The sequence below is a fragment of the Dromaius novaehollandiae genome, chromosome 14, assembly GCF_036370855.1.
Source record: "Dromaius novaehollandiae isolate bDroNov1 chromosome 14, bDroNov1.hap1, whole genome shotgun sequence".
Classification (NCBI taxonomy): domain Eukaryota; kingdom Metazoa; phylum Chordata; class Aves; order Casuariiformes; family Dromaiidae; genus Dromaius; species Dromaius novaehollandiae.
The window spans coordinates 3,767,139-3,783,053 of record NC_088111.1 but is presented as its reverse complement, the minus strand read 5'-3'; the positions used below and the strand labels follow the sequence as shown (position 1 = coordinate 3,783,053).

At 39.6% G+C, this 15,915-nt stretch overlaps 1 protein-coding gene across 6 annotated transcripts in view; it reads left to right on the top strand.

Moving 5' to 3' along the window:
* USP22 (ubiquitin specific peptidase 22) overlaps positions 1-14,348 on the top strand; it is a 116,185-nt gene extending 101,837 nt beyond the window's left edge. For all 6 annotated transcript variants that reach the window (XM_064520116.1, XM_064520117.1, XM_064520114.1 and 3 more), the window contains 7 exons: positions 1,242-1,347; positions 3,015-3,173; positions 5,431-5,557; positions 8,394-8,485; positions 9,964-10,026; positions 11,923-12,072; positions 13,737-14,348. In XM_064520116.1, coding sequence (XP_064376186.1) covers positions 1,242-1,347; positions 3,015-3,173; positions 5,431-5,557; positions 8,394-8,485; positions 9,964-10,026; positions 11,923-12,072; positions 13,737-13,779 — 740 coding nt within the window. In that variant the 3' untranslated portion in view covers positions 13,780-14,348. The remainder of the gene's footprint in view (positions 1-1,241; positions 1,348-3,014; positions 3,174-5,430; positions 5,558-8,393; positions 8,486-9,963; positions 10,027-11,922; positions 12,073-13,736) is intronic.
* The last annotated feature ends 1,567 nt before the right edge of the window (positions 14,349-15,915 follow it).

The following is a 15,915-nucleotide window of genomic DNA, read 5'->3' as shown; positions in this document are numbered from 1 at the left end:
ATACATTATTTAACTTTTGGAAGCTAAAATATTCCCTGTCAAGTTAAAAATACTAAGAAACATGGCAAAACTTAATTCTATCTTAGCAGTTTCTGTTATAGGACATCAGAAGAGATCTTGAAATTTACTTTTCAAACTAACTAACAGCTGCTGTGAAATAGTTTGTGTGCATCTCTGTTAGAAAGTAAAACTAATTGCAGCTACCTGACGTAAGGAAGTAAGTATAACAGTCTTGGAAATCAAAGGAAAAGGTATTATCACTCCTATTTTACTTACAGAGAATGGAAGGAATGTGCTTCAAGGAACTGTGCAGAGAAATTTTTGGTTATTTATTTAATGCTTGGGTTAATCTAGGAAAGCTGAAATCACCTAATCTCTGCGCTCAAATCACAGAAATGAATTGCTGTGCTCCTGAGACCTGCAACAACAATTTATAGTGCTTAAAAGATAGGTATGCATTCACTGTGCCCCTTGGGAAGTTAGGAGACAGCAGCGTCTCTGTGAAGAAGCTGGAGGAAGGCACAGCACTTATCTTCCCGCTCCAGATAAGGGCATCTTTCATTTTGTTCATGGTGGAAACTTGAAAGGAAAGTAAATGTTTATGTTGGAAGAATAGGATGCAGACGATAGGCTGAAGGTTAACAGAGTCTTAAGAAAACTCCTCCCCTTACTCTACCATCCAGCGTCGACTCTGATAGAATTAAAAAGTAGGGTTTGCTGATGTTTCTCCTCTGTGTTCATTTAGGAAAATAATGAACTAAGAATACTCTGCCTAAGCGGAAATTAGTGCTTCTGTGGTAAGGTGCTGGCCGTTTGTTTAGATGCAAATGTTGCTCGGTGGCCCTCTTAGTGAAGTTTGAACAGTCATTTTCATTAACCACCTTGGCAATTCCTTTGTCTTAGGAACCGATCTTTATATCGGATAGCGCAAAGCAAATCTCTGTAAAGGTAAACAGGGCTCTCTCATGGCAAAAGGTTTGGCTGTAGCTGATGCAGCTTAAAGCTTTACCCCTACAGCAGTAATAAACTGTGTTTAGACACCTTCTGACTCATATTTTGCTAGGAGTTTTCTTTTCTCATTCTCTTTAATGTACAATGTTTTCAGGGTTACATATCATCTGTGTGAACTTGTACTGTATTTATGACTGTGTGTTATAAAGAGTTACTGGGGAAACAGTACAAGACAAACCACTATTCACTAGGAGGATTTTTGACCACTGAGTCTGTTTGCCTTCTTCCAGGTGATGATAACGGGAAGAAGGCCAACAACCCCAACCACTGTAACTGCATCATAGACCAAATCTTCACAGGCGGACTGCAGTCTGATGTTACTTGTCAAGTCTGCCAGTAAGTGATATTTTTTTTTAGTTCTGCACTTTGATTTGAAGCTATAAGCCCTCTAGTGCAGTGGTGTACTGTATATTTCTTTCCTGAACATCAATAAAATATTAGCAAGATTCCAGTGAGACAAAAGCTGTTCAAATACAGCATCAGCTAAATGTAGTCAGTTACTAGATAATTATCATATATGAAGACATACCAAAAAAGCTACTTGGAAAGTACCACAGGCTTATGAATGCTAACTTTTTTACTAGCCTCTAAAATGTGACTTTCAAGATCCTTTTGGTTTTGAAAGAGCATGTAGCTGCCACTAGATTAGTGGTAAATTTTGATATACAGCCATATTACTGCTTTCCTTCAATTATGAGCCCCAGGTATCATCAGGAGAGGTTTCCAAGAGGGGCTGGTATTACATAATCTCAGGTGCCAACAAGTAAATGTTTTATAAGAGTAAGAAAAATCATATTTGTTGTTTTATTCTGTGCACTGAAGAAAGCTGACTTTTTTCAATACACTTGCTGCTGCCACAGTTCAGAAGTCAGAGTTCTTGGGTTTTGTTCTGCTCTTGCATTCCTTATAATTGTCCACACTGTCCTGCAGATGGACTGTTGTGCTCCTCTTCTTTAAATCTGCTTTTATGCTCAATTTCCTGGAAAGATTTGCAGAAGATTTACTGTAATGAAAATGTATGAAATTCTGTTATTTGCCTGGTAGAACCAGAGTCCTTACATGATGGTAAAAAGCTTGATGTGTTATGACACAATATCAGCATTCAAGCAACTTCAACAAAAAGTTTTCTTTTGAAAATTCCTAAGTTTTGCACAAATGAATCTGAACAAAAGGATGGGACATTGTAGGCTTTTTCAGCTCTCCTAGTCAAAGAGAAGAGAATTCAAAAAGCGGGTGTAAACAGTACAGAAGGAAAATGCTTCTGAACTGGGAGCTTAGATTCCCGATTTTTAAGGTTCCTGTAAAAATCTATGAATGCTGGAAGAAAAGATTCAAATCAATATAGGATAAAGTTTTGAGAGGCTTTCCTCTGTAGTCTGACTTGGCTTGTCTTCAGCTGTCTTGCAGAGAAACCTGATCGAGAACATAAGGTGCTTCTTGATGTGGTTATTCTCTGGCCTCTCAAATTCCAGATGCTGCAGGAGATTCCAATATGAACTGCAAAGCTTAATTCAGTGCACTACCATATAGCAAAAGTATTTAGCTCCCTTTTGTCTAAGCATATTTAGGCATGATGTTCCATGTCTTGAGCTGAGAACCACACTTCTGAGCTAGCTGGATTGCCTGTAGCTGTTGTTACAGGTGTTAGGCTGTGTATGCTGGTCAGCAGCATGACCAGAACCTCCATCTCTGAGTAACCCAGCTGGTTCATTCTGAGTCACCAGGCTTCAGGAAGTGGGAAATGTATTAAATAAATATATTTGGCATTCAGTGTATAAAATACATGTCCTGAAACATGTGGCTTTTAAGTATTCAGAAAAGTAATCAGGCGTGGAAAAACTCTGATGCAACTTTTTTTTTTTTTTTTGTCGTATCTGAGTGCCCTCTAGGGGTGATGTAGATCCCATAGTTCTTAAATACCTGGTGTGCACCCTGATGTGGGAAGAGAGACTGTTATCTGACCTTTTAAAAAAATGTTTATTAAACTGTGTTCTTTTTCATAGTGGTGTTTCCACAACGATAGACCCGTTTTGGGATATCAGTTTGGATTTGCCAGGCTCCTCCACCCCGTTCTGGCCACTGAGTCCAGGGAGTGATGGCAGTGTCGTAAATGGGGAAAGCCATGTATCAGGCACCACCACTCTCACAGACTGCTTGCGAAGGTATGAAATGGGACAAATAAAATTTTAGCGGGGTTAAGAAGAATCTGGCTTCATTCCGTTCTCCATGGGTGAACAACAGGAATAAGTGATTTGTTTTATCATGGTGGTATTCTTTAAATGTTTTTTTTAATGCATATTTTAGGTTTTTGCATAAAACAAAGTAAAAAAGCAAAGAAGGTTCAGGAAAAAAACATTGGGCCTAATAAGAAGCTATCAAAAGTAGTTGCCATGTGATGTAAATGGAAAATAAATTTTACAATTTCTGCTGCCAGGCAACATGGGTGTACGTGGTTAAACCACCAGTGCTGTTGTCTGTCTCCCTGTTCTTGGTTGGTTTTGTCAGCTAAAACAAAAGACACAAAAGGAGTTTGCGATGCATTTAATAGTTATCTAAGTTATGACACAATACAAAGTGTGAATCTGGTTCCACTCTAAGCAGAGACATAGGCAAGCTGCCAGCTAATTTGCAAGGATGGCAGAAAGAATTAAAGCCATGTAGTCTTCCAAATGAAAAGATAATTCTGAGAAGAAAACTTAGGCAGCTTGGAAACAAGGTAACTGGAGATGAATTCATGTCTTCAGATATAGTTAACTCAAAACTTTTAGAGGATCTGAAAATCTTTCTCTCAAGGCAAATGCAGGCAGACAGATATTTGTCTGAAGAGGAGGTTACCTATAGCCTGGGGCAAAGCCAGTCCTCCTGAAATAAAAATTAATAGCATCTGATTTCTAAGGTTCTTGTTACTTGTAAGATTATGAATTTTAAGAAAACAAGGAAATTAATACAGATGCAAAATAGCTAGTGCCAGAATGGAGATTTCAACAGAGGCAAAACCAGACACATTTTCTTCAGAATGGAGATAGGTAGAATCATAGAGTAAAGATGATGGGGAAGGAGAACCATCCAGGTTCAAAAATGCCCTCAAAGATTCTTTGATTTGGGAACAGAGTGGAAGTCTAATGGATAAAGAGAATGGGGTTGTTTTTACTTTGGCAAACAAAATTTAGCAGACAGGTCGAATATCAGATTCAAACATGGAAGGTGTATAATTTCTTGTCATCCACACTGTGATAATGCACCTTGAAGTTGGCTTGAAAAAGGAAGGATTAAGCAGGAATATGACAAAAAGAAAGATGTAGGCACTCCTAACAGAAAATTTTTGTAAGCTTTTTTACAGACATAGGACGAAAAGCAGTGAATAATGGTACTTGGACTGGGGAAAGGCAGTGTTAATGAGACAAGCATTTCTTGGTAAGAGTAGTCCAGAAGGCTGTGGTGATCATTTAATCTGGAACCTGCATTGGCCATAAGCAGAATGAGGGAGGGTAGGATTAGCGGTAAGAGTTGATACCATGTGGTCCTCATGTGCTTGGTATGTGCATTAGAGTGAAATGTTCAGTTATATTTCAAAGCAATTTATTTCAAAAATCCTAACAGTAACGCAAACTCCGGGGGTGATAACTTAATACATATTTGCCCCATAGAAATCTAAACTTGAAAAAGAAACTAGTAGTCTATCCTTCTAGCTTCCTATGTGCTGACAGATTCACCAAATGTGAGGGGGGGTGGATTTTGCTTTAGCCTGTTGTGAGAACAGATGCATAGTATATTTTCTGTAAGCAATTTCCTGTTCCGTAACGTTCTCTTTCCTGTAGCCCCCTCAGGCAGTTCTGTCTGTGAAAACAGGTAGTTTTCTAAAAGCCGAATTTTGAAGAAGATTTTTTTCCAGTTGTCAATACTTTGATTTTTTGAAAGATATGTTGATTTTGAAAATGACTTTTTGTTTATAGCTCTCTTCCATCTCAAGTTCTGACCCCAGTCCTAGAGGGCTACTAGCCTACAGGATGCTCTTCTAGCTTGTATGCAACCGAGCACAGAAGTCTGTCGTTGTGTTACAGAATTTCCATATCAATGTTTTTGGTTTTGGAAAGAAAAGATATTTGCTGTTTGTCTAAAAGTTAGCTGCTCTTTGTAGGATATGAGCAAACATCTAACTCCTTTTTCAATCACTGATGCATTTCAGGGCAATATGCCCAAGTAGAGCAGTGATAAATGTCTGATTTGGCTATCTGAACCATAGCACTTAACATTATTATAGGTGCTGGGTTTTTTTTGTTTTCCAAAATGTTGCTTAAGCCATAAACTTTATCTCTTGTGGTGCCAATGAGCCACAAGTAAAAGTAAAAATTGTTTTCAAGGTGTGTTGAAAATCATCTGATCGCATTGTGCTTCCCTTTACTTTTCAATATTTTTCAGGTTTACAAGGCCAGAACATCTAGGAAGCAGTGCCAAAATCAAATGTAGTGGTTGCCATAGCTACCAGGAATCTACCAAACAACTCACTATGAAGAAGTTACCCATTGTGGCCTGTTTTCATCTCAAAGTAAGTTCACAAAGGGCAGACAGAGCAGAGGACGTATATTCCTCTTTGAGAGGATGAGCTAAGTTCCTGGACGTGTCTTCTGACTTTCACAGACTAATCTTTTATGACAAAAATTAATTTAAAGAACAGCTTGCATGCTCAGCTAGATTTTCTATTAAGATATTGTGATTGTACTTATAATGTAGCCTTGCTCTATGTCTCTGGGAATGTAACAAATCAAAATTCAGAAACAGAATGGAAGGCTAATACAATGCCTGAACCAGCATAAAAGCCAGTCCTCAATAGCACTTACTTGTCCTGCATGGTAAAATTTTTTTCCCTGTACTTCCACAGGAAGGACACCACAGAGAAACTCTGTGTTTGGGGTGGGGGGAAGAAATGCCAAAGTTATGTGTTGCAATGGAGAAGACTTCTTGTATCTTCCCAACTAATTCTCTCAAAATTACTGTGGGGTGGTTTTCAGCATTTCCAATCCAAATTGCATCAGATGCAATGATGGGAGATAATGTAATAGTTGGTGCCCTCAGATAGCTTAGTCCTGTACTTCTTATGGCTTAAATATAGAGTAAAACCATGATGCAAAGTAGGTAGCTGTTGCAGAAGATAGATGTCCTTCTCTGTCTAGACACAGAGGGTGTGGTGGACATGACTTTACAGAAGCAGCCACCATAACTTGAGCTTTGCTCTGCTTGAGTTTTTCTGATGCAGACCTCTCAGGTCTTGAGCCTTTGCATCTCCTGGGGTCGAACGATACAGTCCTCTCATTCCTAGGCAGAGCTGAGGATAGTGATCATCAGTTGCTATCCATGATCTGCGTCCAGAAGCTGCTTATGTAACACTAGTATTTTTACCTAAAACCAGGATGACTTAGAGGAAGCAGATCTGTGAAGTTTTGTATTGCTTCTCTTTCTAATGGGGGAATGATATATTGAAAGATACAATCACTTCTGCCTTTTGCTCCGGAGTTCTTTCAGTAGTTTAATTTGTGTATGATTGCTAGGCTTTGAGCTTTGGTGAAACACCTGGGTAACTTCAGCAGTGTTGAAAGTAGACCTTTATCTTGTACTTGTCATGACAAAGTAAGCGTTGAGTTTTGCTGAAGCAAGTTGTTTCTCTGTTTTTTGTGTTTTTTTTTTTTTTTTTTTTAATCCAATGGCCTGCAAAGCTAGGTTAGTACAGTCATACTGGAAAATCTAATAACCTGTATAACTATAGTGTCTTGGTCTCAGTGACCAAGTCATGGGTAGGATTCATGAAATGATTGTAGATTGGAATGGTTAAATTACATAGCAACTCTGTATCCAATGCGGCAGCAATTTAAAATTTGTTTTCAAAATCTGACCCATACAGAAGCATGATAGTGAATTGCAGAGGTCTTGACAGGAAAGCACAGAAATGCCACAGAAAGGTCTGTATTCATAAGAAAAGATTGATTCTGCTTTCTACTGGAGAAAGCTGTCAGTAACAGGTAGAAGGAATTTCCATTTTTGTAATTTATAGGCATTTTCAGACTGTTTGGGTCAGTCACTTCTTTAAATGTTGAGTCCCATATACCACCAACTTCAGTTGCACCTTGAGCATTAACCAAATATTATGCAATGTGATATGCGGAAGACATAAGCCTGAGTGGAATAGATAGTAACAGGGTTTCTTTCTTCTTCTTTTGCTGTCTGGCATAGTCTGGCTGTCTGGTTCTTGTATGACTGACTGGAAGTTTCGGGGGGGGGGGGTGGTTTGCCTGGTTGGTTTTTGGTTTTGGGGGTGTCTTGAGGTTGTATTTTTTTTTTTTTTAATGCAAAGTAGTTGGAAAGATATGCCTAGGTGATTCTGATCTTTGGGCAAGGCTGTGCAAATGTGCTAAACCCCTTTCCTACACTCAATTCAGTATTTGTGTTACCCAGAGTGATTGAGGATATTTTTGAAAATAAATGACTGTTCCAAATGATTGTGTTGTCCTGTCCATCCAAAATGCAAATTTCGTTTTCATGTATTAAAGCAAAAAAGAAATGCAAAAGATAAGAATTATAGAAGTCTCAGCTTTTGAAGTCTGGATCTGTTGCTAGGGAATTGTTATGGCACCACAATTGGAAAATAATTAACTTGAAGTGTAAATAGAGCAGAATTTCTGAGAAATGGGGAGAGAAGCTGGCTTTAAATAGAAGCTCATTCATCTCTTTCTGTTATTTGTTCCTGCTTCCATTTAATGTTCAATTGGCAAGATGAGGAAAGTACGGTGGGTACTGCAGGTACCTATAGGAGAAGCAGGGACAAGGCTTTTTATTATCATCTTCCATTTTTCCTTAATCTGAATTGGTATTCCTGTGCAGTCTTGATGTCTGTCATTTGAGATGACTGGATGAGTGGATCAAGTGTAGGAATCTCATGGCAAGATCTCACTGTCACCAATTTTGCATGCTAGTGGGGCAGGGACCATACATTCAAATAGTATGTAGTAGAGATGAGCACTGGTATGGTTAAAGCCTGTGTGTTATCTCTGTTTAATGTGTTTTTTTGTTGTCAGTTGGGAATAGGTTTGTGTGCATAGATACTAAGGTAAACATTCCAATCAATACCGTATTTTCCTCCCCAAAAGGCATCATTTTAGGTGGTTCATTTTCCCAGTAGAAATGTTTTAGCATTTGATTGGGGGGCTTCCGGTCCAACTAATTAGTAGAAAAAATCTGATGGTGTCCCTGGCTACTGACTGGTAATATACCTTTACATCATTGTACCTTAGATTTATAAAAGTTTATAAATATTTGTAGCTAACATTTATAAGAGATGGAAAATTTAGACTTTCTCAAAAAAAAAAAAAAATCTTACGCTTTGTCTCCAGCGGTTTGAACACTCAGCCAAACTGAGGCGAAAGATCACTACGTATGTCTCGTTTCCGCTGGAGCTGGACATGACACCATTCATGGCTTCCAGGTGTGTACCGAGTTCAAAATCCCCCAAAGACCTGGACAGAACTGTTTCCCAGTTCCATACATGTGCATCATGAAACATGGAACGTCCTTGAATCAAGGTTATAGCACAGGATGTATAATGGTACTTCGCTGTAAGTTTCTCCGTGAAATGCGCATCTTTTCTAAACTAATTTTTAGATGAGCTATTGAGTTTTGTGTGCCAGAAAAGACTTGGTTAGGCCATTCAAACATTTAAGGTTTTTTATTAATGTGTGTTATGTTTCCAGTTGCATGTTAAACTTGTAGACTTGGATCCCTGATGCCTTCAGAATTTTAAAGATCCCTGCGTTGGTCCTGTCACCTGAGAGCCCACCCATCAGTCTTCCTGTATCATCAGGCAGACTAGACATAGCATGCCTAATGCAATGTTTCTGGGGTTATAAAAATCTATTCCTGTGCATGTGCAAACTTTTTTTTAAACCTTCAGTCTCTCTTTAGTGAATGGTACAAGAAAAGCATGTTGTTCAGATTAAAATAGGTATTCTAATTGGCATTTAATCAAATGCAGGAAGACTTTTCCCACCTCCCAAGTCTGTTACAAAGACATAACATTTATGCAAAAATACATCTATAAAAGGAACTAAATGAGCTCAGGTAACAAGTATGTATCAGGCATTCCATTCAGACTATATGAAAGGATATTTAGGCTTAATTTATAACTGAAGCAATGCAGAAAGCCCCAAAACATGGCATCTTTTAACATAAGGGCTGTATTTGAAGATAAAATTTTAATAGTGCTTTCAAGTATTTTTTTTTTTTTTCCCCCAGAGAAAAGTAGATGCTTCTGCCAGGAGAGAAGGGAGAGCCCTGAAGCTCCATTAAATTGTGTTGTATTAGGGATATATAGTTTATTCCAGTACATTGCTGAGATTTTGAGACTTTCCTGTTGCTCTGTGGTGAATTCTCCCCGGATAGAAAAGGGTCTGCTGATGAAAGGTATCAAGCATAGTGGAATATAGACAGGATAATGGGGAGGTGTAGCTCAGTAATCTGAATTTCATCGGCTGTGAAATCAACAGCGTAATCCTATTGCTGCTGTCAAAACACAAAATGAATTTACAAGTCAGAGCCAGGATGATTGACCCATCGCAGGATAAGGGATTGATGTAATTAGATATTTTTCCAGGTTTAAAATACAGATCTTTTCTTAACCTGTTTTTAAGCTTTTGGATAGGACATTTGATGTAAACGGATCTGTATTTGCAGCACTGAAGCCTTGACCGGGAGGAGAAATGGTGCTTTTTATGTAGCGTTGCTGCGAGAACAAATAAAGCATCTTTAGCATCCTAATCAGCAGACCTTCTCTGCTGCTAAGCAGCATTGTGCTTTTGAATTAGGACGTGGACTCGGCAAACAAGCTGTGTGTCATGTACAACCTATTTACTCTGTTTGGGAAGCCACTGCTTTAAGTGACTGGATTTTTGTGTGTGTGTGTTGCAGTAAAGAGAGCAGAATGAACGGGCAATACCAGCAGCCGACGGATAGTCTAAACAATGATAATAAGTAAGTGGTACTTTCCATGACTCCTATTGTGAAAGGTAGTTGGCTTCTAGAAGGAGTTGTACAGTCTGCTGTATATCACGCAGTGATAAGTGCATTACCATATTTGACAGCACAGTAAGTCTGAACTGTTGCAAAATAAAGCTTCATTACATTTGCAAACCTTATCATGGTTTCGTGACAGCTAACTTGCTGACCTGATGCTGTTAACCCCAGTAATATGTCTATGGACAGAATTAAAGGCTGTTGTTACAGTATTAAAGGGGTGGGTTTTCCTTTAAGTAATCCTATTTCTATTGGAACAGCAAAGGAAGTTCCAGAAGATTGAAAGAAAGCTTATCGAACGCTGATACTTTAAGCCAGAACTGGATGACCTCAGTAATTCTGGGATCTGTTGGTCAGGCATTGATTCCAGTCAGAGTAATGGAGCAGCTGACATAAGACTTGGTCAAGAATTTAAAGGAGAAATAGTTGAAGCCAATATTTGTAGTTGCATGGAAATAGATATGGTCACACAAACTATCTTTTTTTAATAAGGCTACAGTTTGGTTACAGTCATGTGCTGATGTTATGTATTTAAATTCCTCAAGGCATTTCATTTGACACTAAAAGTCTCATTAAGAAACTAGAATCACACAATAGATGGATTTAAAAACTAGCTAACTAGGTCTCAGCGCATTTGTCGTACAAGAAGACATCAAGCAGGTGTGTTTTGTGCGCTCCTACAGGGACTGATTCGTTAGATGTATGGTGTTTAATAGTGCTAGCAAAGATCTGAAGGAAAACAAAATGCATCACTGAGGCTTACACACGACAAAGGTTGAAGGAGTTGTTAATGATGAAGAGGATTAGGTAATGGGAGCGGAGACATCTGGGTTGCTTGCTTGCTAAGCCGGAAGCCAGTACACAACTGGGGCAATCCTAGAATCTTACATCTAGGAATAAAGAGCAATGTCCATCCTGGCTGGATTAAAGACTCCATCTAGGAAAATGGTGACTCTTACAAATCTCTGGCGCTCTAGGAGACAGTCAACTGAACAGGATTCCGTGTCGCAGCACTGGGTCTAAAGAGCCCTGTGGTTTTTAAACATAAATAGGGGGATATCAGGTGAAATTAGATTGTTTGATCATCATGTGGCTGTGTTTATATTCAGGTTTGACGATAGCATTTTAAGAAAGAGGTTGAGAGAGTGGAGAACATTTGAAAAACAGCCACAAGTAAAATGAAGACTGGGAAAAAAAAATCTTGCCTTAAAACAGAAGAGTCAAGGACTTCAGCCTTAAAAAAAAAAAAAAAAAAAAAAAAAAAAAAAAAAAAAAAAAAACACTAAGAGCAACCTGATCAGTCTAGCAGTATCTTTCTTCAGTCTAGCAGGCAAAGGCACAACAAGGTCTGAAAGCTGGAAGTTGAGGCTGAATATATTCCGTTTTCAAGATAGCTACAAACTTTCCATATTAATGACAATTAGTGCAACAGTGTATCACTGGAAGTATCTAGGATTAGCTCCTTCCCTTCCTCATCCTCCAAAAAGGGTTTTTTCTGGTTCGTGAGAGTACCTAGTTCAGGAAAATAGAAGGTCAGACTGGATAATCAGTGGTCCTCTTCAGGAATACATCAATATTGAAAAGTCTTTGGTAGCTAATATTGGTAAAGCTGACAGCTGTCATCAGACTGGAATGTTGCAATAATAGCAAGAAGAGGAAAAGAAAAATGTGGTTCATTTTCTCTGGACAAGGATGTCCTCTTCCCAGCTGATGTTAAGAGCTGGTGTTTTATTGTTGGCTCAGATATCCTGACAATTTCTATCTGTGTTTAGAAGGGCAAGCTTCTGCTTGTCTAAAATGTCAATTTTTTTCCCTCTTTCGATCCACTAGTTCATTAACTCTTTTCTGTACCAGGTATTCCTTGTTTGCAGTAGTTAATCACCAAGGAACCTTGGAGAGTGGGCACTATACCAGCTTCATCCGGCAACACAAGGACCAGTGGTTCAAGTGTGATGATGCCATTATCACCAAGGCTAGCATTAAGGATGTACTAGACAGTGAAGGGTAAGTTGGGAACTGAAAAGGGGAACAAAGGGAAGGGAAGCTGACCTTCAGGGTGTTTTGGGGGTGGGGGGAGGTTGTTTGGTTGGTTGTTTTTTTTTACTTTCAGATAAAAATACTTCTTCATCATAGAGAATGCTTAATTGCTCTGTTTCAATATCTATTTTTTTCTCTTTGTATATCAGCATATCAGAATGTTGCTTTATGCTCCTGGATTTTTTTGAAGGAAGAAGAGGGGAAGGACAAGGGAGCATCAGTCTCAATGTCTGTAACTGGTGCTCACATCCAAACTCTTGCTTGCTAATGGAAGGGGCTTGGAAGACCAAAGTGATATGATTATCCAGTGTAGGAACAGGAGTCCTGCAAGCACTTACATCCATGACACAATCCTGTCTTTGTCTGCAGGGCTTTTAGATTACTATGAGTGTAAAATATTTGAAGAAAAGCCATTAGGAAAATACATGAACCACAGAATGGCAAGGCTATATGGGAGGCAGGTGTAGAACATGAGCTCATAGCTCATGGCTTTAAATTGATTTCAGATTGATGTTACGGTTTCAGATACGTGCAATGGAAAAGTATTGGGAGTGCAGAGCAATAATTTGCAATGGAAACATTTAGGTGCTTCTCATTTGAGAGGAGCATTGGGAGATTGGTGTCTGTTTTAAGAATGCAGCAACTTAAAATCTGAAATCTTCATTTTGGCTTTTTTCAACTGTGGACTTGGTACTGGAAAGATAAGCCTGGTTTTGTTCCTTTTTTTTTTCTTCTTCTTTTTTCTAATTATACCTGACATTTCCATTAATTGCTGCAGGCACAGATGTTCGGTTTGAAATTTTTAATAGGTTTACCCATTTTTCCTTTTCTGCACTTCAACTTGACAGTAAAAACCTCTCCTATATTATCTGAATTGTAACGTCAAATGATCTGACTAAAACTGCTTATGCTTTTTAGGGTCACTAGGAGAAATAAGTTGGATATTTTTATTCAAGAACAAATGGTTAGCTTTCATCCTGGGATGGGATATGTGTAAATACGTAGAGATCAGTCCACTTCCCTCGGACATGTAACTGCTTGAGGACTGGGCTCCGTTGTGTGGCAGTGTGCATACGGTAATTAAGAATAGGAAGAACTTCATCCTGTTAGAACAGCAGAGCAGAGTACAGATTGAGACATTAAACTGGGTTTGACTGGGGGACACACATTTTCATCCACATTTTATTTTGGTATGAGTAAATGGCATATGCTTTGCAGTGATCATAAATGTCTTATGTTTTGGTTATGTGATTCTGAAGGAATGGCCACCTCTTAACACACCTCACTTGTATTTCATATCATGGTAGTGTTAAATGGATGCTGCCTGTCTGATCATCAGCGTAGTCCAATCTTCCAGAAAGTTCAGGTTCCAAGCAGATTATACAAGAAGATGGTTTGCCTGCATGATAGACAACTGTTGGGTTTGCTGAGCTGCTGGCATAACTATTTCAGCTGGCTTCCCCCCTCCTCTTCCATCGTTACTGCAGGAAGCTGGCATTTCCCTGGAATCACTTGAGAATGAAAAGAAAAACAAAATGGGTAGTCCTCCTCTCTACAATTACATCAATGGAAATACTAATCCGCTATGATGTGCAGCAGAAAGCTGAAACTGTACCTCTACTTTCTTGCAGATATTTGCTGTTCTATCACAAGCAGTTCCTGGAGTATGAATAGCCTTATCCAGCAGCTTGTCAGATATAAACAAGGAAGAAAATAAGCAAGCCTTCTGAAACGACACACAAACCTACCTGAAATGAAAAGACCCATTAAAAAACAACTAGCACTGAGCTGTAACAGGACCTACTTGACACTGGCTCAAAGCCTGGCGGAGTAAGAAATGAACAATGTCCAACGTGTATGCAGTCCCGCAAGGACAGAAAGGGGGAAAAAAGAGGCTACAGTCAGTCACTTGACAGAGGAAATATAAAATGAAAGGAATGCTCTGGGTGGGGGAAATGGGAGCAGAGGAGTCCGGGCACTGGTACATCTCCTATGTTCCTCCAAAATGTGTGTGGGAAGGCAAGGGGGTGTACCCTCATCTCCATAAAGCATCTTCTCCATTGGTGCTTCAGCTCCAACGACCAATCATATAACAGTTAAAATTAAAAATCCAAGCCCATTTTTTATGCATATGGGTCTGAAAGCAGTAGAGTGGAGGAGGAGGGGATGACACAACTAAAGGACTTTGCAAGTATCTTTTTATTTGTGAATTTTAGTTATTAAATAAATACAGTATGAAACTATTAGGCTCTTTTTTTTTCAAAACATAAAAGAAATCCTGGATTGTGGAACTGAAGCTACAGTACTAAGACAGGTTTTCAAGCATGCCTGCTTGCACAGGTAATGTTTAATGCCATCGGACTGCTCATCAAAAGCATCAGCACAGATTATTTTCTGTTTGAGCCCTTTTTTGTTTTGTTTTCTATAAATAACTATTTTCTTAATTTTTTTCCTTTTATTCCCTTTTTTCACGAGAATGAAATTCATAAATGCAACCATCAGTAAAATGAATGAATTGGCGTGTTTATACTGTAAGAGTGGTCTTGGTTCTTTTCTTAAATCTTGTGAATAAGTTGGAATTTCTCAAAATTGCTTGTTTTGTTGTTGCTGGTTTTGGTTTGTATTTTTCCCCTCCTGCCTTCTGAAAGCATATAGATATATGTGACACTTGAAAGAACCTCAGTATTGAGAAAGGTGCCATCTGTTAGATACAGTTGCTGCTGGGGGCAGCACTGAGCGATAGATCTGCTGCTATTGAGCACTTCTGCAGTGCACTAGGCTTTTTGAGTAAACAACACATTTTCCTGGTGTGTGCTAGGCTTGTATTGGTTCCTTGCAGCCTCCCACATGCATTAACTCCTCACGTACCCTTACCCTTTGCAGGATCTCAGCCTCTTCATCTGGGCCCCTAGCTGATAGCAGCGGGGGTATGGCTTGCTTTTGCTTCATCGCAAACGCGGCTGCGTTCCCCTTCTCCCCCTCCGCTGCTGCCTTTCCAGGCAGCTCCCGTGAGGCACCTGCAGTGACTCCTCGTGTGCTGCATCTTGCTCCCAGGAGGCTGGTCCATGGACTGAGTTCACAGTGTAGAGCTTAAAAGAGCAAAAATCGGTTCTGCTCCCTCTTCCTCGTGGAACTGAGAGCGCTGCATCTGTCTAAGGTTCAGGTGCTCTCTAAATCTGTGTAAAGGCCACTCCAAAAAGGTCATTAAGCCCTGCATAAGTATGCAAGCAGTCCCCCTTTGACTTCAGCAGCATGGTTAGAAGCACGGATTGGTCTGACCTTTTAAATTCTGGGTTGCAGGGGTCTAACCTCCATAAGACAGAGGCAGAAAGTGATCTGTTTAATGGAAGAAACGCGAGGAAAATAAGTAAAGTCTGGGTTTGTTTGTTTTTTAAATGAGCATCTTACAGGAGAAGCTGCATAAAGGATGCTGAAATTGTATTTGATTTGTACACAAACCAGAAGAGTACAAGGCAGTGTTGTACATCAAGAGATTTCTGCAACACCTTGCAACAGGGGAAGAAGAGCAGCCGGCTAATTGAAACACCCTGAATACCAAATCCGACACTGCAAATGTACCGCACAGCATCTGAGGAATCCAGGCAGCGTGATTTCTGCAGCAGCGATAGCACACTGGTTTCGTAACCTGTCTTCCCCCATCGTCATGCTCGAAATAGTTTTCGGTTGTACTTGGGTACTGCAGGGTTTAACCTGAGTGTTCTTGTCGCAAATGAAAACCTGCTGGAGAAATGCAGACGAGCGGTGCAGGCGCAGCCGGGGGGACCCCTCCCGTCTGGAGCCGGGCACGGC